General features: G+C 35.1%; 1 protein-coding gene across 11 annotated transcripts in view; it reads right to left on the reverse strand.

The window, feature by feature from the left end:
* Nucleotides 1-6,816: 6,816 nt before the first annotated feature.
* The window catches only part of LOC18425743 (uncharacterized), a 33,362-nt gene continuing 14,426 nt past the window's right edge, over nucleotides 6,817-25,752 (reverse strand). Inside the window, exons 3-12 of one of the 11 annotated variants that reach the window (XR_016049505.1) lie at nucleotides 24,719-24,829; nucleotides 24,579-24,641; nucleotides 24,320-24,433; nucleotides 24,096-24,245; nucleotides 22,662-22,739; nucleotides 22,354-22,556; nucleotides 21,993-22,060; nucleotides 8,400-8,519; nucleotides 7,639-7,731; nucleotides 6,817-7,218 (exon numbers count right to left, since the gene is read on the reverse strand). Coding sequence is in view for 1 of the 11 variants with exons in the window: in XM_088858479.1 (XP_088714605.1) it covers nucleotides 7,159-7,218; nucleotides 7,639-7,731; nucleotides 8,400-8,519; nucleotides 21,993-22,079; nucleotides 22,354-22,575; nucleotides 22,662-22,739; nucleotides 24,096-24,245; nucleotides 24,320-24,433; nucleotides 24,579-24,641; nucleotides 24,719-24,829 (1,098 nt within the window). In the remaining 10 variants the exon portion in view is untranslated. Of the gene's footprint in view, nucleotides 7,219-7,638; nucleotides 7,732-8,385; nucleotides 8,520-21,992; nucleotides 22,080-22,353; nucleotides 22,576-22,661; nucleotides 22,740-24,061; nucleotides 24,246-24,319; nucleotides 24,434-24,578; nucleotides 24,642-24,718; nucleotides 24,830-25,752 lie in introns of all 11 variants that reach the window. The other 10 variants (XR_016049503.1, XR_016049504.1, XR_016049506.1 and 7 more) reach the window with 10 other exon arrangements.

Below are 25,752 nucleotides of genomic sequence, written 5' to 3' on the forward strand. Positions count from 1 at the left end.
TCATATGATTTCTAGCTCCTCTATCTTTTTATGCTATCGCCTTTATGTTTCTTTTTATTTATATTTATATGTTTCAAGACGGTGGGCACTAAACTACAGTATAATAGTGCCTATCACCCTAAAACTGATAGCCAAACCAAGGTCGTCATTCGAAGCCTTGGAGATTTGTTGAGGAGCCTTGCCGAGGACAATCCTCGCCTATGGGATCGAGTTTACGTTAAGCAGCTGGTCCCCAACAAGTAAGGTGCTTGACCTAATTCCTTTGCCCAAGAGGGTGCGAGCTGGCAATGATATCAAAGCTTTAGTCAAACACATTCAAGATCTCCGTTAGAAAGTTCAGAAAATATTACAAAAGTGCTACGACAAGTACAAAGCCGATGCCGACTTGCACCAATGTGAAAAGACTTTTGAAGTAGGAGACTTGGTAATTGTGTGCCTTAGGCTCATAACACCAAGAACGGGAGTGAAGTAATATCCCGTATCAGAATCGGGAGCATGGACCGAGAGATTCATGACGATACATGGCATGGGGGTCGAGATCTATGCAAATATGTATTAACGAATCATGATTCCAATATGGAGTGTGATCCAAATTTGTCCAAGATCGATGATAAAGTATATCGGATTGAGGTCCATCCAACTTAGGATTGAGGCTCCCCATGTAAGGTACCTTAGCTTGGGAAAGTCTATTAAATGATGGGCAATGATTTCAAGCAACGGTTGTATGATAATATGATGCAACCACACTTCTAAAAAAACATGTTTATGATATTTGTATGACCCAAAATTTTGCACACATACTCTCTTCATCTCAATAATCAATCCAAATAAATAAATAAATTCAATTTGAACCCCTAGATATCATCAAAATGAATTCACCTCCAACAACGAATCTAGACCATTCATTTGGTGAATTTCAAGATCTTATCCTTTAGAAACTCAAAATAATTTTTCCTTTACTAACATTGTCCATCTAATGATAATAAACCCATCTAAAAAAGTTGGAAAAGAAAAAATACCACTAAGTGCTAAATCTAACATCTTATCAAATGAACGGCCTATGTTAATTGAGCTAAAAAAATACTTTCTAGGTTAGGTTTTCAAAAAAAAAAAATGTGTGATTGTTCATTAGAATGAAAAGAGTGCATATTTTAAATTTTGGATCAAACAAATGGCCCTAACATTGTTTTTGAAGGTGGTTGCATGATACAACCATTGCATGAAATCATTGCCCTCAAATGATATATAATTAATGTTTTTACGAATTCAAAAACCAAAGTATCATTGAATACAAATTTAGAATATCTTTATAATTTTTGTTATCATTGGAGTACGTTTCACAAGTGATAAGTGAGACTGAAACACCACAATTATGATTCAAATTTCACTCCTTAGGAGTTAAATTGTTTAATAGCATCCTTGTTTTCCCTCGTTTGGGTCCTTTCATTTACAACATACAACTTAAACGCTCTCCTGATTCATAAGAAGGAAAAAAGGGTTCACAAGCAAAGAAAGGTTCAACCTGCAAAGCCATGTGGATATGGTCAAGTGAGAGGGCATTAAAAATAAAGTTCAATTGTATAAAGTTTACAGAGCTTCCGGTGAATGAGATGATAAGAATTTAGGATAGGACAGGGTACAACTTTAGCGGCTCTCCTTCATCCATTTGTTCTATAACATGATATGTCAGTAACTTGTATGTTAAGGTGTTTGTTTTTATAATTCACAAATTCAAATTTGAAATTTCAAACTTCAGGCTCTGGTTGTTATTGTGGGCATTAAGACGGTTTCTCAATTGGTCAATTTCTTTAACAAAAGCCAATTCAGATTTTAAAATTTTAGAGAAATGTACTCTTGAACAGAGAGAGAGAGAGAGGGAGAGTGAGATGGGGTTCACTAACTTAACCTTTTTTTCATCCCCAAGAATTACCCAAAAAAGAGAATGAGATGGGTGGGGGAAGATGGGGGTGGTACGTGCACGTGATCTTTGATACCAATGTAAAAAAACCTCAACTCCACATTAGTCTAGGCCATACCACTTAATTGTGGACCCGTGATTTAAATGAGAAGGATATGGAACCTCTTGACCAAGGATCAAGATCCCCAAAAAAACGTCTAGACTCGAGATCCCTTATCCAACAGCACAATCTTTTCACATTTGTGTAAGTTGGCATTGACTTTGTACTTATCGTAGCACTTGTGTAATCTATCTCAAACTTACTGATGGAGATTTGAATGTGTTTCACTAAAGCTTCGACATCATTGCTAGCGCGCATCCCCTCAGATGAAGGGATTAGGTCAAACCAATGATTTAAAAAACGGATCGGTGACCCGGATCGGGCTTCCAAAAAACCGATCCGGATCGGCGAATCGACGATCCGGATCGAGAATCCGGTGAATCGGTCAGAACAAAGCTTAAAAAAAATTCGAAAAAATTATTAAAATTCATTATAAATATTGTTTTTTAGGAATTCAATAAAAAATGAGGGTACTCCATTAAGAATTTTCATGTTTTTGAATGAATATGCGAATATTGATATGTTCTTTCCCTGCATGAACCGCCATTCAGCATTTAATTTACAGTATTTCGTGCTCATCCCTACACTGTTGCTATTGGGACTCGATATGTGAATAATATGGCTGGGATAGGGTGGCCTCAGAATCATCATCTCTCTCGTTTTCTCTTTGAATAATATGGATTAAAAAAAAAAAAAAAACAAATTTTCAAAAAAATCGATCATGGATTAAAAAAAAAATCACAAATTTTCAAAAAATTCTATCATGGATTACAAAAAAAAATTCGATCATGGATTAAACAAAAAAATCACAAATTTCCAAAAAATTCAATCATGGATTACATAAAATTCGATCATGGATTACATAAAATTTGATCATGGATTACAAAAAAAAACAAACAAAAAAAACAAACAAAAAAAAACAAAAAATTCAATCGTGGATTACAAAAAAAGAAAAAAATAGTTCGATCATGGATTACAAAAAATTCAATCATGAATTACAAAAAACTCTATCATGGGTTACAAAAAAAGCAAAAAACAAAAAATTCAATCATGGATTACAAAAAAAAAAACAAACATTTCGATCATGGATTACAAAAAAAAAACAAACATTTCGATCATGTATTACAAAACATTCGATCATGGATTACAAAAAATTCTATCATGGGTTCAAAAAAAAAAAAAAAAACAAAAAAATCGATCATGGATTACAAAAAAAGAAAACAAACATTTCGATCATGGATTACAAAAAATTCTATTATGGGTTACAAAAAACCAAAAAATTCGATCATGGATTACAAAAAAACAAAAACAATTCGATCATGGATTACAAAAAAATCGATCAAGTATTACAAAAAAATCTATCATGGATTACCAAAAAATAAAAATAAAAATAAAAAATAAAAAAAATAAAAATAAAAATAAAAATAAAAAATAAAAATAAAAAATAAAAAATAGTAATAATAATAATAATAATAATAATAATAATAATTCCGTACGGAATCGCCGATTCACTGTTCGGACACGCCGATTCCGTACAGTGAATCGACGATTCACTGTACAGAATCGTCAGTTCTCTCTAGAACCGGACGATTTCCGAGTTTTTGAGTGATCCGGTCCCTTTTCACTATTTCCGAATCGAACCGGGCAAGTCCGATTCGACTCGGCGTTTTTTAAAACGCTGGGTCAAACACCTTGTTGGTGGCTGAGTATACATGCCTCAAATGGAGCATTCCCAATGGACCGACTGCATAAAGTAAACTCGATCCCATAAGGGAGGCATGTCCTCAACAAGATTGGCTGAGCATACATGCCTCAAATGGAGCCTTCCCAATGGACCGACCGCTTAAAGTAAACTCGATCTCACAGAGGCAACAAAATTCCTCAACAAATCTCCAAGGCTTCGAGTAATAACCTCAAGTTGGCCATCAGCTTCAGGGTGAAAGGCACTGCTATATTCCAATTTAGTGCCTAACGTTTTGAAATATATAAATATTAATGATGAGAAACATTGAGGAGATGGCATAAAAAGAGAGGAGTTAAAAATGATATAAATAGTGAGAAGCCAACTTTGAAATATATAAATATTTAGAAAAAATATATACTAAGACTATTTATTTTTTCTACAAGGAGAGGACACAACCATCTTCGCCATTACATGTAAAATCGAGTGCCAAAAGGCATTGTCATTAACTAAGCTCAAAGTCTAAAAGAAATTATTTTAGACTTTATGATCCATCCCAAGTTATCAAATTTCAAATCCAATGCTTAGGAATGTTTGTGACCTTCTTGCACCATAGATAAATGATCTAATTTTATACAATCTACATAAGACATAAAATTGTAACTAAAACAAAAGAATTATTCAAACTTTACAAATTAAGAAATAATACTACTATGATAAGTAGTATATTTAAGTATTTTAAAAAGTACAATCAAAATAACTGAAACATAGTCATAAATAATTTTAAAATACAAAAATTGTAAGCAAGTAAATAATACTAAAAGAAGAAATAGTTATACACAATTTTTATAAAAATGATTAAGTGGTGATACCATAATATAGATGAAAAATGGTGGGTGAAAGCTAGAGGAGATGGGTGCATAAATAATTAATTATAAATAATTTTGAATAAGTAATAATTCATAATTAAAAAACAATATTGCTTCAGGATCTCAAAAAATTAAAGTAAGCATACTAATTACACATTTTTAGAAATTATGACTCATAATTACAAAACCCTAAAAGCAAGGATCTTAACAAGATAGATCTATGGACGAGATGACGTGAGAAAAAATAGTGCTATAAATCATAAATTAGTGAAAAACAACTTATAAAAGCGTATAAATATTTAGGATAAGAAAATTGTAATTGAAAATACATAAATTATTTAAAAATTACAAAATCTCAAGTTTCATTAAAGCTCCTAGACATAAAATTGATATAAAAGTTTTAAATAAGAACATACAATTACATCTCTTCCAGAATGAATATTAGATTCTTCTTTAGAGAAATGAGTAAATTATTTATGTGATATTTTAAAATACTACATAAAGATTTAATTTGGAAAAGTAAGTAACCCAGAGAGGAATTATTCTAATTATAATTAATTCAATTATAAATATATTTAGAACTTACAAAACAGATTAATTAAAATACATAATTGTTATGAGGAAATCTTATCTAAAATACTTGTACGAGTACTTATCTCTCTTTTTGTATATAACACAGTCAATGCTCTTTAGGTATGCCTTAAAGAACTAAAATACTGGATATTTGAGTAGTAAGATCTTATGCTTTAAAAAAAAAATTCAATTGTATAATTCATATAGAGCATTCAGTAAGTAAGATGAAAACGATTTAAGATAGGAAATGGTGGAACTTTAGCAGCTTTCCTTCATCCATGTTTATGGCAGCAACTTGCATGTTACAGTGTTTATTTTTATGACTTGCAAGTTTAAACTTCAAACTTCAGAGTCGTCATTATGGGCATTAGGACAGTTTCTCGACTGGCTGATCTCTATAATAAAGCCAATTCAGATTTTAGAGTTTTTAGAGGAATATGCTCTTGCACAGAGAGAGGGAGAGATTATATGCGAGGGATTTAAGAGTGAGATGGGTGGCAGTGTTTTTTTGATACCAATGTAAAAAAGAAAAATCAAATCCACATTAGTGGGGCCAATAGCACTGACTTAAGGACCCATGATTTAAATGAGAGGAACATGAAACCTGTTCATCAGGGATCTAGATCCCCAATTATTCAGATTGAAATCCCTAAATTCAAAAAACATCTACTTCGAGATCCCTTATCCCGACACACAGGATCGAGCTTCTGCAGCTGCAGCAAACACTTCTTGGGAGATCTCAGAAACTATGCTTAGGCATGAGCACTTCCCAAGAGGCACTTACCATAAGCTTAAATATAAGAAAAATTGCCCTTGTCAAATAGTTCAAAAGATGGGGCAGAAAGCCTACAAGGTCGATATTCCCAAAGGATTATGTTTTCCTATTTGCAACCTCTTCAACCAATATGAGTCTCATTGGGAGGTTGTTGTGGATGGTGATACTAGGTGGGAACACATTTGCCTGAACAAATGGGGGCTAACATAGAGATGTATTGACTAGCCGCATCATCTCTGCCGGTTGCAGAGATTGCAATCAGTATTTGGTACAGTAGAAGGGCCAATCTAATGTGGAGAGTTGATGGATTTTTTTTTCTCATTTAGTTTTGTTTGTAATATTTTTTTAAAAAAATTTACAAAAAAGTCACATCTAAATTTGACCGTATAAAAATTAGGAGGGAAAGTTTAGCATTTGAATTCAAATTTTACTTGGGAAAAGGAATTGTGCATTTGGGATTGTATCCATCAACACTCCTGGAGACTTTAACTGTGCATGGCTTGGGAAAGGTATTTTGCATGACTTATGAGGTGGTAGGGTCCATTAGTACTCCTAAAGATGAAGACTTTTACCCTATTGGAATCAATGTTTTTGCTGTAAAAATCCAAAAATCAGTAACTTAGTTCCCATTTTGAGGTGTCTTTCAACCTCATACAAACCATTGAAGCTAGGCTTTATTAGCATTAGCCCATTGTCTTTGAAGCACAATTAAAATCCCTTAACTTCGACCCGATTGTGAGTTATTTATCTCTTCTCTCTATTGTCATCAGGATGTTGAAGCTTGAAGCTCCAAGTCACCCCAATCACCTTGTTGCAGTGAGTCCAAGCGAGAGGATTTGTCTTTACCTTCCATCCAGCTATTCTCCGGTTTCCAACAATGATTTGGATGTATTTATGTAATTTTAAGTTGAAAATTAAATGATATATTTATTTTGAGAAAAATGTTAACTACACTTCTACTAGTTCTTACATATTTTTTTATTTTAACTGCTCTTGCCTTTGAATCACATCATTTGTTTGACTGTAACAGTTTTTTGTTGGATATATGCCAGATGCGCGTGTTTCTCGGTGAATGGCCTCCCACCCATGTGTGTGTGTGTGTGAGAGCGAGAGAGAGAGAGTGTGTGTGTATGTGTGAGAGAGAGAGAGAAGGCGGTGGGAATGCGGGGAGGCACCACATGGGATCAGCAGTGCACCATCTAGCAAATGATGAACAGCCAATTGGGGGACCAGAGAGAAAGCCTAAATGGCTTTTAGAACCTCTCCAAGAACTAATGCCCACTGGGTCCAGTGAGTACCTCCCTGAAAAAGAAATAATAATAATATTATACTTCAGGAAAACATATATCTCATACAATAGCACTTAGGACAAAGGATCAAACTTTTGAAAAGTATGGGCAAATGGCAGCAGGAACTCAACCGACCAAATAAAACATAGAAAGAATGGTTGTAAGACAGATTTTTAATAGAACCCGATCTCTCTCTCTCTCTCTAACACGTACACACACAACACATATAGAATGCTAGTAAGAAACATCTGATAGTTTGGATGCGTCACAAAGTTCAAGAAAATTTCTTTTGAAGTTTGAGCTTAGTCAATGGAATAAATGCAGCCACCCAATTTTATATCCAAAGGTCAAGATTAATTGTGCCCACCTTGTACCAAAGGTAAATGATCTCATCCATGAATTTAAGATATGATCCCATGAACAAGAGACGTACCTGACAAAAAACAGAAAATGGCTCCCTCAATGGCCCATCACATGAAAGCTCGCTTGTGCTACCATCAATGAAGGTCCCATGAGCAAAGACTACCTGTTTCAAGTTTCAAAAGAGTATCAGTTCTGCATCGGTCTAATCATACGTACAAGAATCGGGATCAGCAAATGTAAAGAAAAAAAAAATCAACAATGTAAAAAAACTAAGTCATCTAAGAATATAGATAAGCCTTACTTAATGCTCCATGAATGCTGGATCATGATAGTCATCTCGAGATTTTATGCCATAATCCAAAGGAATAATGGACAATGGTACAAGGTACTCCAGATATGCATCCACTGCTAATTGTGATGATGAATATTGGATATAATAACAGTCGGGTGAAGCCACCCAAACATTCATCTTGATAATGAATCTCATGGTGGATGTCCCTATAATGTAACATATGCATATTACTCCATTCACTTATGGTACACATCCTACTAATTGAATTCCAACTCTTATAGCTTTGTTTTTCTTGGATTTGATTACAGACCTCAAAGTATAAAATGGAGGTATACATCAAGTTGTACCCAAACAGCATACAGAAACAGATATACATGCAACAAACAATAGGGGCAGAGAGATATACAACAAAGAAATGGGAAAGAGGGGGGTGAGGGAGGTATCAACAATTCCAATAGCAAGAAATTTTCAGTATTTAGCCACAAAAAAAAAAAAAAGAGGTATCAGAAAATGCCAATTGCTTACTTAAACTGGAATACCTCAGAAGCATATCCAGGAGATGAACCAGCAATGGGCTTGATATAAGAACCAACCGGACAACTTCTTTGAACAGCATCACAGAAAGCCAACAGACGCTCTCTGCTCCCCAGCTGCACTGCCTGAGAAAAACAACATAAGATCTAGCCTTAGAAACGCTCTCTCACTGGAACATAGAAGTCTCAACCAATATTCTCAAAACTAGACTGAAGGTTGAACCGACAAAGTGGATGGTCTCAATTCTTTTCGTTAAACAGATAGGTCGCATTTGTCAAACCATGACACTTTATTGTCTGATACTCCCTCCTGACAAACACATGCACTTAGGAAAGAACATCTAAAAGCAAGTTTTCCCAGTGTTCATAAACATTTACAAGTTTTTTTTCAAGGCCAAAAACCAAAAACAAAGAACCAGATAAAAAAAACTTTGAAAGATTTTAAATACCTAAGAACCAAATAAAAAAGCTTTGAAAAATTTTTAATACCTGGAAAGGGCGTGAAACAATGTGGTTCACTGTGAACCTTCCAGTTCAAAGTTGACAGACTATTTACTCATTGAACTATCTGGTCTAATCAATGTTTTCAATTTGTCAAATTTTAAGTCCAATTCCTGGATTTATCGTAAAACTAGCTGGTTCGGACCAGTTTTCAGAACATCGGGCTAGAATTAATGATCAAAAGGCATATGCTAGAGTTTCCTCAACAACAGAGATGGAGTAATGCATAAAAGAAAATGAATAAAAATTTTAGCTTGTCGTTTCACAAAATATACAGAGCAAAAATTTTACTACGTACAGGACAAACTAATGCATTCACAAATATTAAAGGACTTATCATATCATATCAGTGCAATAACCTTTTCTAATATTAAGTCATGATCAGTCCTAAAATGTTCGATGAATGATGTAAATAGAAGAAGCTCACAAACCACGAATATAAAACTATCCATGACATATAAAAAGGAAAGACATGAAACATGCATCCTAGGGAAAATATTTGGTCCACCCAAGAGCAGATCGGAATAGTATCCAGTCCAACCTCCCTGATTCTGGGGCCTCAGGGGAATTTTTTCCAGCCCAATTTTGGCACACACATTTTCTAGGTCCCAAAGACAAAAATCATGAAAACAAATTTCGGAAAAGAAAAAAAAACACATGGTTCTTTCGATGAGAGAAACTGAAGTGAATATGGGTCATCCATTTTAGGAAAGAAAAAATGGTGTTACACCGAAGCCCAAGAGGGATTTGTGTAGCCCAAAAAATTTTAGAGTGCCTCGTCATCACCAGATGAAAAATTTAAATAAGAAATTGATTCAAGTTCCTAAGCGCTAAAACTAGCAGCCCATGAAATGGATAGCATGTGCTTATCGGGTCCAAAAAAACCATTTTACAAGTTTCCTTTTATTAATTTTTTCATGGCCTCGGCTATGAGGATTTGTGCATAACAAATGCTCCAAGGCCCCCAAAATGGGGGTGAGCAGATGAATTGTTTTCCCTGGATTCTGATATTCAGCACTGCTTGGCCTCAGACAGCCTCTGAGTTACAAATAAGGCACAAAAATAATTAATCCTCTACCGTGTTGTTTTTATCATACCAGAAAAGCCTTTCCTTCAACCGTTTTTTTTGCTTTTTGGATGAATGCTTTCTTTTAACCTTGTTTTGTTTGAATAGATGGAATGATATATTTTAAAAAAACAAAAATCTGCTGTTGCTACATAAGTTCACTAGAGCAGAGAAGCATCTGATGCAAATTGTTTGACCAGATTCAAGTTGCCGCTCAATAGAAGCATTGTGAAGGCCATTCTAAATACCACTTTATGGTTATCTTAATGAAACAATTATGCTAAGAAAGTCGCAGATGTCCCGTGGCAGAGGATGAAAGTGGAAATTTTTGTTCTAACAAGCAAAAGATTAATGAGAATTTAGTCTTCAGCAACACAGCCAATATGAAATTACCAACCCAATGTAACAATTCTTTCAAAATCTTCAATGCGGATTCTGTTCATAGTTGAACTCAACACAGAAAAAATAATCACTTAAGAATGGATGAATTAAATGATTGACTGTATTCTCGAAGGTCAAACCTAGTACAAGGTTGAACAAGTGCAAGAAACTGATACATAATATTCCATAAAGTCTCAATGTGTATTAAATATGAGCGAAGTTTAAAGCTTTCAAATTTCCAAGGTCTCATGACACGGTCATTTTTACTCAACCATACAATCTGTTGGATATATGAGGGTTCTCACCGTAATGAGTTTTCACCATGGCAGCCAGGATCTCACCACAAATGGGTCCAGGCGAGTACACCCTAGGATACAACCAAATCGAAAATATAATTCCTGAGTCTTTGAGTTGCACACTCAAGAGACCCATTCAAAACCACAGCTACAATACTGATATGTCTTTCCAGACAATAAAATAACATTAAACATTTATTCAAAACAAAATATCGATATCAACATAGATCGCTCTTTGTAAAATATCACCCAATCAGTAATTATGACTGAAATACTTTGACTGGAAAAAAGACATGAATAAAATTTACTTGTATCGATCAATGGATGATAAAAGAAAGGATCTAAATAAACTTGAATCGATCTATAGATTATAGAAAAGATCCCAAAAAATTCATGCACCAAAAATGAGTACCATCTCTTCGCCTCTCTTGGTTTTCTCTAATTCCTCATTCTCTCCGCAAAATGCACGAATTCTATACTCAATGGAGATGAAACTCTAGAGAGAAAAATTTCTTGAACCCCAACACCTTATATATAAACCCACTGTCCTATCTCTTGGTAGCTTTCTGTAACTTTTTAATGAGAGAGGTAAGAGAGAGCATATAGAGAGAAAAGAGAGTGGTAAGAGAGCGCACATGAGAGTCCACAGAGAATAAAACCCTTTTCATATATATTATTACCCACCCCTCCACTCCTCTATATATAATAAAAAATAGGGTGTGGTTTGTATAAGGCCGAGGCCCTAAACCATCAAAGTAAGGCACACCTTCAAATAGTATCGAAAAATGTTGTTTCAATAATAACTTGAAATTTTATTTTCATTTCTAATTATAAAATTTAAAGCTTCAAAAATAGTGTAGATCGAGCAGATCTATGAACACTTGAAAATCTTAAAAATTAACACATTCAAAAAACCACTAACGATTTCAAAAAAATGGATAGGGGCACATCATCCCCACTGAATTACCCAAATAAAGAAGAGAAGTTCACTATGGTGAAACAAGGGAAGGTCCATCAGGACCAGCCAAGTGGACGGGCAAAGAAACAAGAAAAAAAATTGTTGTTTTGAGACACAAATAAACCAAAAAAAAAAGAGTTAACAAGATTAGGTTTTGGCTCGCCTGAGAAGCTCTTTGGCAACTTTCTAGTACCAATGCATGTATATGTTTGGTAGAGCATGGGACAATATTATTATCATTAATGTTTACCACAACATGAACATTCAGAGCCCAAGTTGAGGAAAAAAGGGGCCCAACTAAGTCAAAAGAATAAATAAAGAACCATGCAAAAATCTCAAAATGTCAATCCAAGCAGTAGCAAGGTGGATTTTAATTCCATGAATTCACAAACTTAGTCTTTCTCCAGCCATAATATGGCCAAATTGAACCCACTGGGAATAGAAGTAAAACAAGAACAAAAATCATATTGCAGAGCTGAAAATTGACAACATTATCATCTTGCTTATTTGGGGTGGGAGGAGAGACAAGGGATTTTCTCGACTGTGGCTAAACACACCACAGGCAAGATAATCATTAAAGCAAATCATGGACACACTCTCGAAAATGACATTGCCTAGGGTGACCTGACCTGACTCGATCAATCCTAAATTGACTCACACAAACTCGTCTAAGTCCAAGAAAAAAAAAAGGAAAAAATCCAAAAATATGAAATTAAGGAAAATAAAAATAAAAAGTTAAGGAAATTATGGGTAAACTTGACAAAACAGAACTCTGAATATTCACGATTTTGGAAATATGGACAAAGACATTGGATTTCCATATATCTGGATTATATTATTATCCTAATAAGTGTTTTCTTATGTCTATTTGACTGTCTACCAACATTTCAAATTCTTTATAGATTTCTTTTTTGTTTTAGTGCTTGGCTAACAAATTAGAACTCATCAATATTTACTTCTTACGTACATATTTGATTCGTACCTTGCCTGTCACTTTGACAACTATCTCTATGATCAAATAATGCTCCTTCACTACTGAAAAATCCTAACTATCCCTAAATAAAAAATTAAAAATTAAAAATAAAAAGCAAAGTGTCTCTATAGCCACATGTGCCAATTGCACCCATGCTAGCACAAACACCACGAGATGCATAAATGCATGCAGACATTGCCGATATAGACAAATAGACAGAAATATGATGTGCTATCTATCAAAATGCCTTCATACTATGAAATTTCAAAGAAATAGCCATCAAACAACAAAAACCAACTATGTTTCATGGTTCCTTTTTCTTCTAGAGAGTATAAGGATCATACTTCCTTTCAATTACAACCAAGAGGTTTCCACTTTGCGTGATACTTTAAACACCTGTACCCAATGTAGCCTCTTAATGATCAAATTTTTTTAATCCTTATGGGCATATTTGCAGCTCAAGTGAGTTAACCTTTTCCTCCAAAAAAATATATATATTTGCAGCTCAAGTGCAGTTAAGAATTAGGAATATCCAAGATTTGCACTAAGATTTATGGAAATGTACAGTGGAACTCATCCCTCAAGGATTGAGGGCACACTTGATGCATTGTTTATAACAAAACATAAATATAACTTACCAAGAGGTAATCACACCATACTTTTCTTTATCAAAACTAGCTACTGCTATAAGATTTAACAGCCGCTGATAGGATATAGCTATTATAAGAAGCAAATGATATCGGAAATGGAAAATCAGCTTTAACTACATAGGAAATGCAATAACTCTGCCTCCAGTTCTTGATAGAAGACATTATTGGACAATAACAGGCTTACAAGATCAGGCAGCTAGGATGTCAATAAGACAAAAAAAAATCAAAAGAATTTCAGTTGATCAGATCATGAAAAGACATTTCCATAGGAACTTTGACCATCCTTCTAATAGCAAAGCAAGGAAATCCATAAAGTTTGGAGATACAATGAATGGGTAGTGTGAACACTTTTTTAAAACAATTGTTGGGAAAGATCAGAAGCTTCGACCCATTGCCATTGAGAGGTTACTTCTGGAGCTAAATGAGGCAAGCAATGGAGCTTACAATGACAGAGATTGGGAGAGCCAGACAGACCAAAAAGCGCCAAGATTTGGGGATGACAATGCACACAATAGAGCTCCGACTGTGATACAAACAATTGGCGAAGCCAGATGACTTAGAATTTGAACATCTTGTTCAATCTAGAGTGCACTAGAGAAGTAAACAAAGGGAAAAAATTCAATCAACAACCATGTAATGAATGGACATACATAGATTGCAAAGAAACAACTAAAGGGCACTGATCATTGATCAAATGCCATTTGCCCTATTAGAGCCTTCCACTTGAAGCAATCGCCCCTCCTAATTGGTAGTGTTCTAGGTCGACACTACACATGGCTAGATCACCGAAGTCTACTTTCCCCCATCTTATCGTTTATCTAGATACACCCATAAGTTCCATCAAATGCATTCATTCCAAATTATATCATTTCTTCTCTTGCCACTCATCCATCACAACATTATTATCTCAGCTACACTCATTCTATGGATATGTTGTTTCTTAACTGCCTAACATTCTATGCTATAAAGCATGGCTGGTCTTACAGCTGTCCTAATAAAACTTTTCCTTCAGTTTCATTGGAATGTGACGATCACATAAAACTCCAAAAGCACATCTCCATTTCATACACCCAGCTCTAAGTCTATACGCAACATCTTCCTAAATCTTTCTATTGTCATAAATTATCGATGCAAGGTACTCCTTAGCCATCAATCTTAACTAATTCCCCATTTCTATTGCTATTATTACTAAATTTGCACTCCATATCAATGTTGTCAAGACCAAACCAATGAAGGCACTGGCTAAGTTAGACCCGCCGAACCGGACGGATTCACCGGTCGCACCAATCTAAGAAAAACAAAAAATAAAGTTAGGGAAAAATGAGAAAAAAGGAGAAAATATGAAAAAACTACGGAAAGAAAGATAAAGAAAAATATGATAAATAGGCCCAGCCGAAACAACATGAAAGGTATTGGCCTCGAGCTTAATCAATGCCAGCAAAGAGAATATCTTATGAAATATCAAAGGAGACAATACATTTTCTCTCAAAACCTCATTTATTTCCACCATATGGTTCAAAGATAACTGTTCAAGATTTTTCAATAGAAAATCTAAAATCCTCCATGGAAAAAACTAACAATACTCAAATCCGATCACCCACAGAAATAACAAGGAGATGAAAAGACAAACCCAGTAATAATGTGAAAGAAACTAGTGATGGTTTCCAAAACCAAACAAGCAAAATTAAATAAATATTCAGAAAGTTAAACAATTCTAAAATCTAAATATTCATTTTTTTATATTTTCGTGCAATATTTTGATGGTTGTTTACATATTGTAAATCCCTTCAAAACAACCAAAAATGAAAAATAGAGTACAAAATTGTAAACCCTAATTCTTAAATTTCCATTACATTGAATATTTTTGCATTTATTGAACCCTAAAGTAGTAAATGTTAAAATCTTTCAAAACGGTTGTTTTGATGTTAGAAAAATATCTAATTAACCATCTCGACATCGAGATGTATAGATATGGAGAAAAAAAGAGATTTCAAGTCCTAACAATAATACATCTTGCAACACATTATCTAGGTCGTCCATTTTCAAGATTTTCATACATTTATAGATCTGCTTGATTTGAATCATTTTTAGAATTAAAAATTTTATGATTAGAGATAAAAATAGATTCTCATATCATCCTGAGAATTTTCGACACCCAAATTGCGTTTCATGATAAAGTTCGGAGCTGCACCTTTGTTTAAAGTTGCAACCTTATGCAAACCACCCAATAGATAAATAACAGTTCTCACTCTTGCAGGTGGACAAAATATCGCTGGGATCTCACCGAAGGACTACTGTTTTGCTTGAGGGTTGAAGCTTGAACCATGAGAAATTGAGAGCTTGAGCGCGAGAGAAAGAGAGAGAGAGAGAGAGAGAGAGAGAGAGAGAGAGAAGTATCAAACAATATTTTAAAATGTGGGATGCGATTAGGGGGCCAATGCGGAAATGTGGGCGCATCACCCCGATGTGCTCAATAAATATAAAAAATTCTAAAAAATCTCAAAAAATAGGTTAAAAAATCTCAAAAAACAGGTTAATGCATGAAAAAAATATGGAGGTGATTTATGTGATAGCAAATATTTAATTTATTCATTAATTCCAATATTATCAGTTGTTCGAAGACTCTGAATCCCTTGTTAGAAGACATTAGAAAGTAGAAACTAGAAACTTGAAAATAACTTTGTAGACTGAACCAGTAGACTGGCCAGTCTAACTATTGAACTGACCGGTTCACCAGTTCTTTGTTGATTCAAGTACCTATCATTTATTGAATCGGATCAGAATAGGCACTGGTTCACTGGTTGAACCGGCTGTTCAGGTCCGGTTCTAACACCACTGCTCCATATACTTTTTCTTAATCAAGCTAATTTTAAAATGTTTAAATTATAGAGCATCCCTCCAAAGTTCTAACTTTGTGTTGATGTCTCTAGTTTCATCAATCAAAACTGTGATCCACAAACAACAAACACCATGGTACCTCATGTTGTAGATGACTCTAGTGAACTCATCCATAATAAAAACAAAGAGATATGGGCTCAACGTTGAATCCTGATATAGGCCTACTGTCACTAGAAACTCCTTTCTCTCTACGACTTATCTTCACACTAGTTAGCGCTCCCTTGTACATATCTCCGACCATGCCATTATATCATCTAGAGACTCCCTTCTTTTCTAACACCATCAAATTATGTCTCATCCTATCGTATGCTTTCCCTAAATTAATAAAGATCATGTGGAGGTCTTTTCTCTTCTCCCTAAAGTTCTCTCACTCAATTGCCTAAGTATGAAAATAGCCTCAATTATTGATCTCCTTGGCATAAAACCAAACTGATTTTTTGATACACTCATTTCATGTCATAGTCTAGCTCAATCACTATCTCCCACAACTTCGTAGTGCGGCTTATAAGTTTGATCTCTTGATAGTTCATACAATTATGTATATCTCCTTTCTTCTTGTAAAAGATACCACAATACTTTTTCTACATTTGTCTGGCATTTTCTTATTCTCAAAATATTGTTAAATATTTTAGTCAACAAGAATATGCTAATCTCTCTCGTGCACTACCAAACCTCCACTAGAATACCATCTGCCTATGTTCAAAAAATCTACCACCCAGCTGCCTGCGCAGCTAGAAGGAGTCACCATCGCGCACTAGAACTATTCGGCAAGATGCAGGATGGTGGCCCTGGTCGTTCGACTAGTCACCAAGCGCTTGGGCGTCTGCACAAGACCCTTTTGGTGAGGCCCGAAAATGGGCCTCAGCAAAAGGGCAAAAATGTCCTTTTCCCCCATTGAAAGGGGGAAAATTGTATTTACCCCCAAAACCCTAAACAACCCTATTTTACCTTAAAAATAATAATTTTTTGTTCAAAAGTGAAACTTTTTAATCACCGCAACCAAATTTGTAGTTTTCGATTTCGAAAGAAATCGAAAGGCATTCCACTAGAAACTATTTAAGGATTAATGTAGTTGCAAAATGGAGCTTTCGAAAATAAAAAGCAGCCGATTCAAGCCTACTTCTATTGATTTTTTGAAAGGTTAGTAAATTCAATTGTTTATGTTTAGGGTTTCGTTTTATTATGGGTATTGTGTGCTGTTATTTTTTTTATTTTTTCATTTTCATGCATTTATTTTTGAAGTTTGGCTTTACATTTATGAAGAAACTTCATGAGTGGTTTTATTTTTAGTTTACTTTTTTTTTTTATTATAATATATTTATAGCAATGTTTGGTTATATTTATGCCTATGTTTGATTATTTATGGCTATGTTTGAAAATATTACTTTATGTATGGCTATATTTAAAATTTATAATACAAAATTATAAATTTATAATGTATATTTGGCTATGTTAGGCTTTATTTGATTACATTTATGATACACATGTAATGCAAAATCATAAATTCCTAAAACCATTAACCTCTCCCCACTTTTTTCTCTTTTCTGGATCAATGGGCAGCCGCCTCGACTGCCGCAAAGGCAGTTGGGCACCCCAACTGACTGGATGCCCGTTTCCATTTTCTTGAACATTGCTATATGGTCCTCAAGCTCTTCGTCTTTCTCAAAGCTTCTTTCACTTCAAATATCCTAATCCTATGGATGTTACTATGACCTGCGGCCTCATTTATGCCAAAGATTCCTCCTAACATAGTGTTTCCATAGTGGTCCTCATTTAATAATTTTTTAGAATAAATTATCCACCTTGTATTGACCTCGTCATCCTTTGTCAAGACCCTCTAATCCTTGCTCTTAATCCATTTAACATAATCGAGATCCCTACACTTCCTCTTTCTCATTTTTTCTATTTGAAGACATCTTTCACACCTTCTTTTATCCCCAATTTATAGTATAAATTATCATATGCCTTAAGCTGAGCCTCACTACTTTCTTAGTGTGCAATTTGGCATTTTTATATTCTTCTAAATTTTTTGATCATTTCTATTCCAATGTTAAGCTTTGTAACATGATCATTTTTCACTAATAGCCTTTTGAACCTCATCACTTCCCCACCAAGTCTCTTTATCTAAATGTTTTTTTCCCTCTAGATTCTCCTAAAACTTATTTTTCCACTTTCTTTATTCAATCAACCGTCTCATTCCACATATCATTAAATTCCACCACCTAGTTTCTCTCTTTCTAAATTCCACCACCTAGTTCTTAGACATTTATTAATTTTATGCAAACATCTATAACCATGAGCCCACGTCGCATGGTCAAACTCTATCCTAAGATAACCTTACGGTCTTTACTTAATGGTTGATATGACTTCTTAGCAAGAAAGAAGTCCATTTGGCTTTTATATGATCCACATAAGTAAGTTATATAAACTTCTCATCTCGCTTGCAAAGTAGGTGTTCGATATTGCTAGGTCATAAGCCATAGTGAAATCAAGAGTAGCATCATCCATCTCATTTCTTTCCCCAAATCTATATCCTCTGTGTACCGTTTCAAATCCTCTACTATTTTTCCCTACATGGCTATTTGAGTCCCCTCCTAACAAGTCCTCTTTCCATGTGGTAGTCCTTAGAGTAGTCCATGTGTTTTAATTCTATCCTCTAGTCTTACCTGTAGCACATAAGCACTAGTTATATTACTAAGAGGGGCAACTCTTGTTGAGGTTAAAGAGATGCCCATGGACGTTTGGCCAAGAAAGCTTCATGGTCTCCTATATATGGATATAGGCTTGTGAGAGCAAGGGTCAAAATCATCAATAGAACTTCCACATGTTATGTACCTATGGTAGATGCATTTTTTTGGAAGTAACCCTATATGAGGGATATGTGTACATGTGCATATAGAGTCCCCCTTGAACTATAGTGATATGTGCATCAGACTTACTCTTAGGAGGAACCTGTAATCCACATACTGGGACTACGGATCTACTGTTTATTGGATAAATTTTACGGGCCAATCATGAGTCCCTGCACCTGATTATGGGTCATGGGTCCCGTTGGATTGGTTGAGAAGACAGATCTGAATCATGGATCCTGATAAGGGTGGAGTACCTTGACAGTCACTTATTTTTGGCCTATTGGTACCAATCAATTTCTAGAGGTATGTCTGTGTATTTTAAATTTTCTACGAACCTCATCAGTATTGTTTTCAGCTTTAATTATGAATATGTGATTCTTTTAAGAAATTTTTTAAAAAATTATTCTCCTATGAAAATCTTAGAAAGGGCAAAAATGATACTTTACAATTTAGTAGGGGCCTGATATGTAGGCTCCACGTGGGAGGCCCAAAGGCCTAGCCCCACACATGCATAGGCCACAAAGTGTGGGAAGTGGGGCCCACAAGGGCCACACATCCCACACACAAAGTGGGACGCCCCTAATTAAACTTAAAATAATATTTTATTATTTGAGAGGAGTCCTAATAGTATCAGGAGTCCTATTTGGATTAAGATTTCTATTTGGACTAGGACTCCTAATATAATCAGAACTTGTAATAAGATATAATTTGTTTAAAGAGTCCTAATTGTATTAGGAGCCCTTATTGGATTAGGATTCCTACTTGAACTAGCACTCCTAATTTGATTCAAACTCGTAATAAAATATAATTTATTTAAAGAGTCCTAATTGTATGAAGAGTCCTACATAGATTGAGATTCGAATTTGGACTATGGCTCCTACTTTGATCAGAATTCAGATTACAACAGAAGTATATCTCTTCAAGAAGTGGATATGGGTCAAAAGATTGAGGAGACAAAGTTCCTAAAATTCTCCCTAAATCATGATGGTCGATTTTAGGGATGGATGTCTCAAATTTTCTCTCACCTCATAGATTACCTAAATATACTTTAGATAATGTTGAATCCTGATCTGATTAGAACACCCTAGGGCCCTTGAGGCTTATATAAGGAGGGGAACCCCCTCATGCTCTAGACACTTCAGCTCTCTCTCTCTCTCTCTCTCTCTCTCTCTCTCTCTCTCGCTGGCACACTAACCCTATGAGAACATTGGGGTGGCACGCACCACTTAAAGAAACGGAGAGAGAAGGGAGAAAGCCTAGACCTAGACTAGGCTAGGGGTGCCACTCAGTGGCATACCCCAGGAATTGAAAAGGGTCTAAGAAACCCTAATTGTGACCCATGCTCCCAACCCCATGGATTTCAAATAAGGATATTCCCAAGGTGTTTCCCAATTCAAATTGGTGGATTCAACAGGATCTAGGGATCAAGTGCGCCATCTCTTAGGCGATAGGGGTATGCCAAGTCCTAAGGGGGTAACCCTAAGCAATATTTCAGTAAGCCTTTCCAGTTTTATATATTTTTGTTATTCCCGATTACTACATGTTTCCTAAGTTGTAAGTTCCTTTTTAAATGAAGTTTTTTTGTATTTGGCAGTAAGATTTAAAGAACCTTGACTGTAGTACGTTTATTTCTGTATTGTATTATGTCAACTATAAGTAGAAATTCCAACTCTTCATAAAGAAAACAAAGAAAATTTTTAATTTATACTATGAAATTCTACACAGACACACCTTTCATATACACCTCACAATATATAGCAATTTTCCATGATTTGTGGGCACATATCATTTGTTTATGCTTTATTATAAGGGGGGAGAATACCGGATCACAATATATAGCAATTTTCCATGATTTGTGGGCACATATCATTTGTTTATGCTCTATTATAAGGGGGGAGAATACCGGATCGGTACACTTCACATACATATTCCAACCCAATAAGTTGGTCGTGCATAGTGTGCCAAGATTTGTTCAAGCCACAATCCTTACTGATGTATGAATGTTCTTATGGCATTTTCCTCACCATTCCTAGTCAAAAATGTAGTAAGCATTTACATTCTTTCTTTCTGTAGAGAATCCAAAGTAAACCCACAGCCAAAAAGTCATCATTTCTAAGAAAATACCAAAATAAACCTAGGTAACAAGTTGTGACAAGTTTGAAGTAGGAAAGAAATCAAATGAGTAGAGTATTGACATCTATTTACGGCCTTATTTTCCTAATTACTTACATTAGTTTTAGTTTTCTCTAGAGTCACCTCACTTTTCTAGGAACTCAGATTCCTTTTGGGGAAACCATGAAGAGTTTGTACCATCACCTCTATTTCAAATTTTGAAGGGCCAGGAGATGAATTGATAATTTGGGATTGGGAGTGCAAGGGTTGATAATGCTTCTGTGTATTCAGGTATTGAGGTTCTCTTGGGGATTCTTGAGCCATTGTTGTACATAGCTTGCAGTCCCAAGTCTATTGAGATTATTAATGTATTTGTATATTTACCTAAAATTATGCATCTATTCATGTAATCAATTTGCAGTGGTTTTGAATAATTTATTACACAACAGGAGCTGCATTAAGCCTAGGTATTTTACAGGTCAGTATTGTACATCTATTACCTTGTTGCTAATTTATTTTGAGATTTGTGCTTCATTGCATATAATTACATATTCTGAGGTAAGTAGCTGCTTTCACAAACTTTAGCACACGCGCATTGCTGCTTTCGTTTGTTAATTTCCAAAATTTTAGCACCATGAATTCAAGATTTTGGATTTCTAGATTGCCCATGCATCCACCAGATTGAATTATCAGAAATCCACAAGATAATGAACTAGTGGGTTTTTTTCATGTATTCAGTAATACACTTTCATAATTACAAAAACAAAATATTATCTTAGCGAGCAATAATATTAAGATGATGGCTAAGGCAAACAAGGCATGTCCAACTCAGCAAACAAAATGAAGCAATCCAAGCACATATCAAAAAACCATCTCAGCTCACAATAGATGCCAATTGAAGTCAGAAAGGACCTGTACAGTATCAAAGCGAGGAGCTCGAGGAAGCGGTTGCACTTTATATCCCCTGGATGCCATTACTTCTGCAATGAGAAGACTTCCCTATTAAAGAAAGATAAACTTGGTGATTATCTCAATGCGGAAACTTGCAATAGAGGTGAAACCATAAATTGTACCATGAAATTTGAAAATAGGGAAATTTATCAAAATACCCATAGTAGATTAAGTATTCAACATTCTGTCCATTAGCAACTATGCCAACTCAAGACCATGTGCTTTTTCATGGTTAGTTTGAAATTAAATTAAAAGATTTGGGTAAAGGTTAAATTGTTCATCTCTTATGGTTAATTTGATAAATTTTCCTCGAAAATATTACCTTTATGGCTTCTCCCACCATTTGAGGTGAAAGATAAAGCCCATGGAAAAGTGCTCTCATCACATCACCAGGGGTTGATCCACATTCTAACCCTAGGCCAGGTGCAGAAAGGCGAGCAGCTGCAGCTTTAACCCACCTCTTTTTTCCTGCAACGTACCCCCCAGATGGTGATATTGTGCCCCCAGGATTTTTTATCAAGCTCCCTGCGATTAAATCTGCACCCTATCAAATAGGAATGTATTCAGGTCTCACTGTGTACAGAGAAGCACGCAGGCATGTGCATGTTAATCAAGTAGATAAGCACCTACCACTTCAGGTGGCTCCGTAGTTTCCACAAATTCACCATAGCAATTATCCACCATGACCATGCATTCCGAATTTTGGCTCTGTTTAGAAATAACAATTAAGAGTAGTAAGAAGGTTGTTGAATCTATTTTCAAGTAAATATTGAGAGAGGTAGATACAGGCCATACCCACACAATCACAGACATACTTCTGAGATGCTAAAGCGTTTGATGCATGAAAATTGCATGGACTATGAAACCCAATTAAAGAAGAAAATGAAAAAAATGAGCGCATAATAAGTCAACTTTAATAAAACAAAAAATAATAATAAATTAATAATAAATAAGGGTGTGGTTTGCATAAGGGTGCAACCTTAAACAATCCAATTAAGATGCACCTCTAAATTTTATCATAAATGTAATTTTGATATCAAAAATTCTAAGGATGACTTCAGAAACTATTTTCATCTCTAATTATAAAATTTGAAACTCTAAAAGTGGAACAAATCAAGTAGATCTATAAACACATGAAAATCTTGAAAACGGACGGTCAAGATAATGTGTTGCAAGACACTATTTCGCGCACTCGAAATCTTTTTTTCTTTTCAAATTCATACATCTCGATATCAAGAAGATCAATTAGAGGGTTTTCCAACATCCAAACAACCTTTCATGATGGATTTTTGAGGTGCATCTTTAATTCTACATTTTAATGTTGCAACCTTATATAAACTTTTTCCCATAAATAAAGACAGCAAAACTACAATAGAGGAAACCATATAAAAAATAAAATTAAATTAATGAAGAACATGGCATACAAATAAAACAAAGCCCCACAAGAACCGCAAAAACCAATGAAAACAAATAAGAAACAATTCATGAGAAAGAAGAGCAACAAAAGGAAAACAAAAATAAGAAAATAAGAAAAGACAAACAAAGAGGAAGGTAGGAGAAAGAAAAAGCATAAAATCAAAAGAGAAGAAGGTTGAAGGAATACGAACTAAATTTCATACCCAATGGTATTTGCAGAAGATGCATACAGAGGAATGACTAATTCTTTTCAAAAAAAGGGGGAAAACAAAACAATTGGAAAGAAAAGCTGGGAAAAACTCAAGGCATATAATCAATAATCAGTAAATGTTTCTGATATCTAAACTCTGCTAAATAAAATTCATAACTAATGTGCCAAACCCAAAACAAACACTCAAAAAAAAAGAAGGAAATAAGAGAGGGTTAAAAACTTTGAGGGATCAAAAAAATGAGTTTATTGGGTTCAAAAGATAAAATGTGACAAACTTTGTTGATGTAAAAGCATGAAGCTTGTAGGAGTGAAAATGTTTTTTGATAAACATGTGCATTTTTTGGATAAAAAGAAAGTAGAAACTGTATGTGTTTGTGCCTATAATGTGCCATCACAAATAAACCTTATCCTTCTGGAATTTATGTTTGGGGTTTTGCCTTGATCAACTGAATTGCTCTCTGGATTTCTTGTACACTCAAACTCTGACGCCATGAGTAGCCACACGATCTTTGTATTAACGCACATTTCGTCTTCGGCTTAAGTGCGACAGCAAGTGCATCCCAATTGAGACCTCCATCATCTGCTAGCTGAACCACCCAACGAATGAGAACATTGCACCGAAACAATTAAACTTCAAAAATTATGGGCATGAGTCACTTACTGGGATTTCTCGGTAGGTCACTCCAAACTCATCAAGAGAACCAAGCCCGTGAGAGTCTCTTTTTCCAATCACTTCCTCTAAGGTATCATAAGGAGCACCAGCAACAGCTAAAAGCTGATAATCATATTAAATCTAAAAGCAAACCTTTTTTAAAAAATAAATTTTTATTGTAATAATTGAAGGAAATCCAACCCTAAATAGTAGCTACAAAAGAAATTCAGACACAAACTAAAACCCAACAAAATAACTTGAGACTTACTTCATCCCCAGGTCTGAGAGATGCAAACAGAGCACAAGTTATAGCATGTGTACCAGAGAAGAACTGTTGGAATAAAATAGGAAACTTCTCAACACAAGCATTCAAACCACCAAAAACCGAAAATGATGTTAGTCAACGACCTGTGAACGAACTATAGCTGATTCTGCTCCTACAATCTCTGCAAAAACTTTGTCCAATGCTTCCCGACCCCCAGCTTCATCATGACCATAGCCAGTGCAGCCAGCAAAATGCTGGCATAAACATAAATTATTTAATAAGTTAATACAAAACCTTGCACATCTGGTATTATCGAGCATTTGATCAAGCAAAAACACTTCACAGCTAATGCTTTCAATTAATCTAAAACCACAATTTCAATTGAACATAAGCATCCACAAAGAAAACCGACAAGTTAATGATAGCCATATGATGATAGCCGATATTCAAGATGGCAGATTTGGCCACCTAGGCGGCCGTCTAGTTGGACACCAAGATACTTGGGTGGCCTGTTAAAACAGGGGGGGGGCCTCTTGGCCCTTGAAGATGATAACTTTTTTCTTTTTCTTAATCAACCATTTTAATCAACCATTCCCTAGATCAACCATCATGATTAAAGAAAAGGTACTAGAACCACTTTCCCTCAATTTCACTCTAATGTTCCATAATTCAAATAACATATATATAAATACAATTTGATGGGAATTCGATCCATTGAGTCGAGAACTATACAAATATATTGAGGAACTCTATTTATACTAGAAACTATGGATTACTATCATCTCCTCAAACTGACCCAACAGAAACCATGACCCACAGCCCATCACATCGTAGGGGTTCATGATTGGTCCATCAAAGTCAACCAACAAATGAAGAGAACATGATCCTAGTCCATGGTTTCAAGTATGACCCTGCAATCCCTTATCGATTGTGCCATATGCCCATGGCTAAGGGTTCTAGACAGCACCTTAGGTGAGTCACGGCATCAAAAATGCCTCTTTTGCTGCCTCCAAACCGTAATCCTTTGGTCCCACCGGACCCTACCCCCACTAAAGTTATTACATCACTAAAGTTATAGTTTTATATGCTCTCATAAGGCCTTTAAATGGCCTTATAGCCTCAACACAAACCTTCTCCCCCCTTTTTCGAGGAAAATATCAAACTTGCTGCCCTAAGT

The sequence above is a fragment of the Amborella trichopoda genome, chromosome 2 (assembly GCF_054954075.1).
Source record: "Amborella trichopoda isolate Santa Cruz 75 chromosome 2, AtrichopodaSantaCruz75HAP2 v2.0, whole genome shotgun sequence".
NCBI lineage: Eukaryota > Viridiplantae > Streptophyta > Magnoliopsida > Amborellales > Amborellaceae > Amborella > Amborella trichopoda.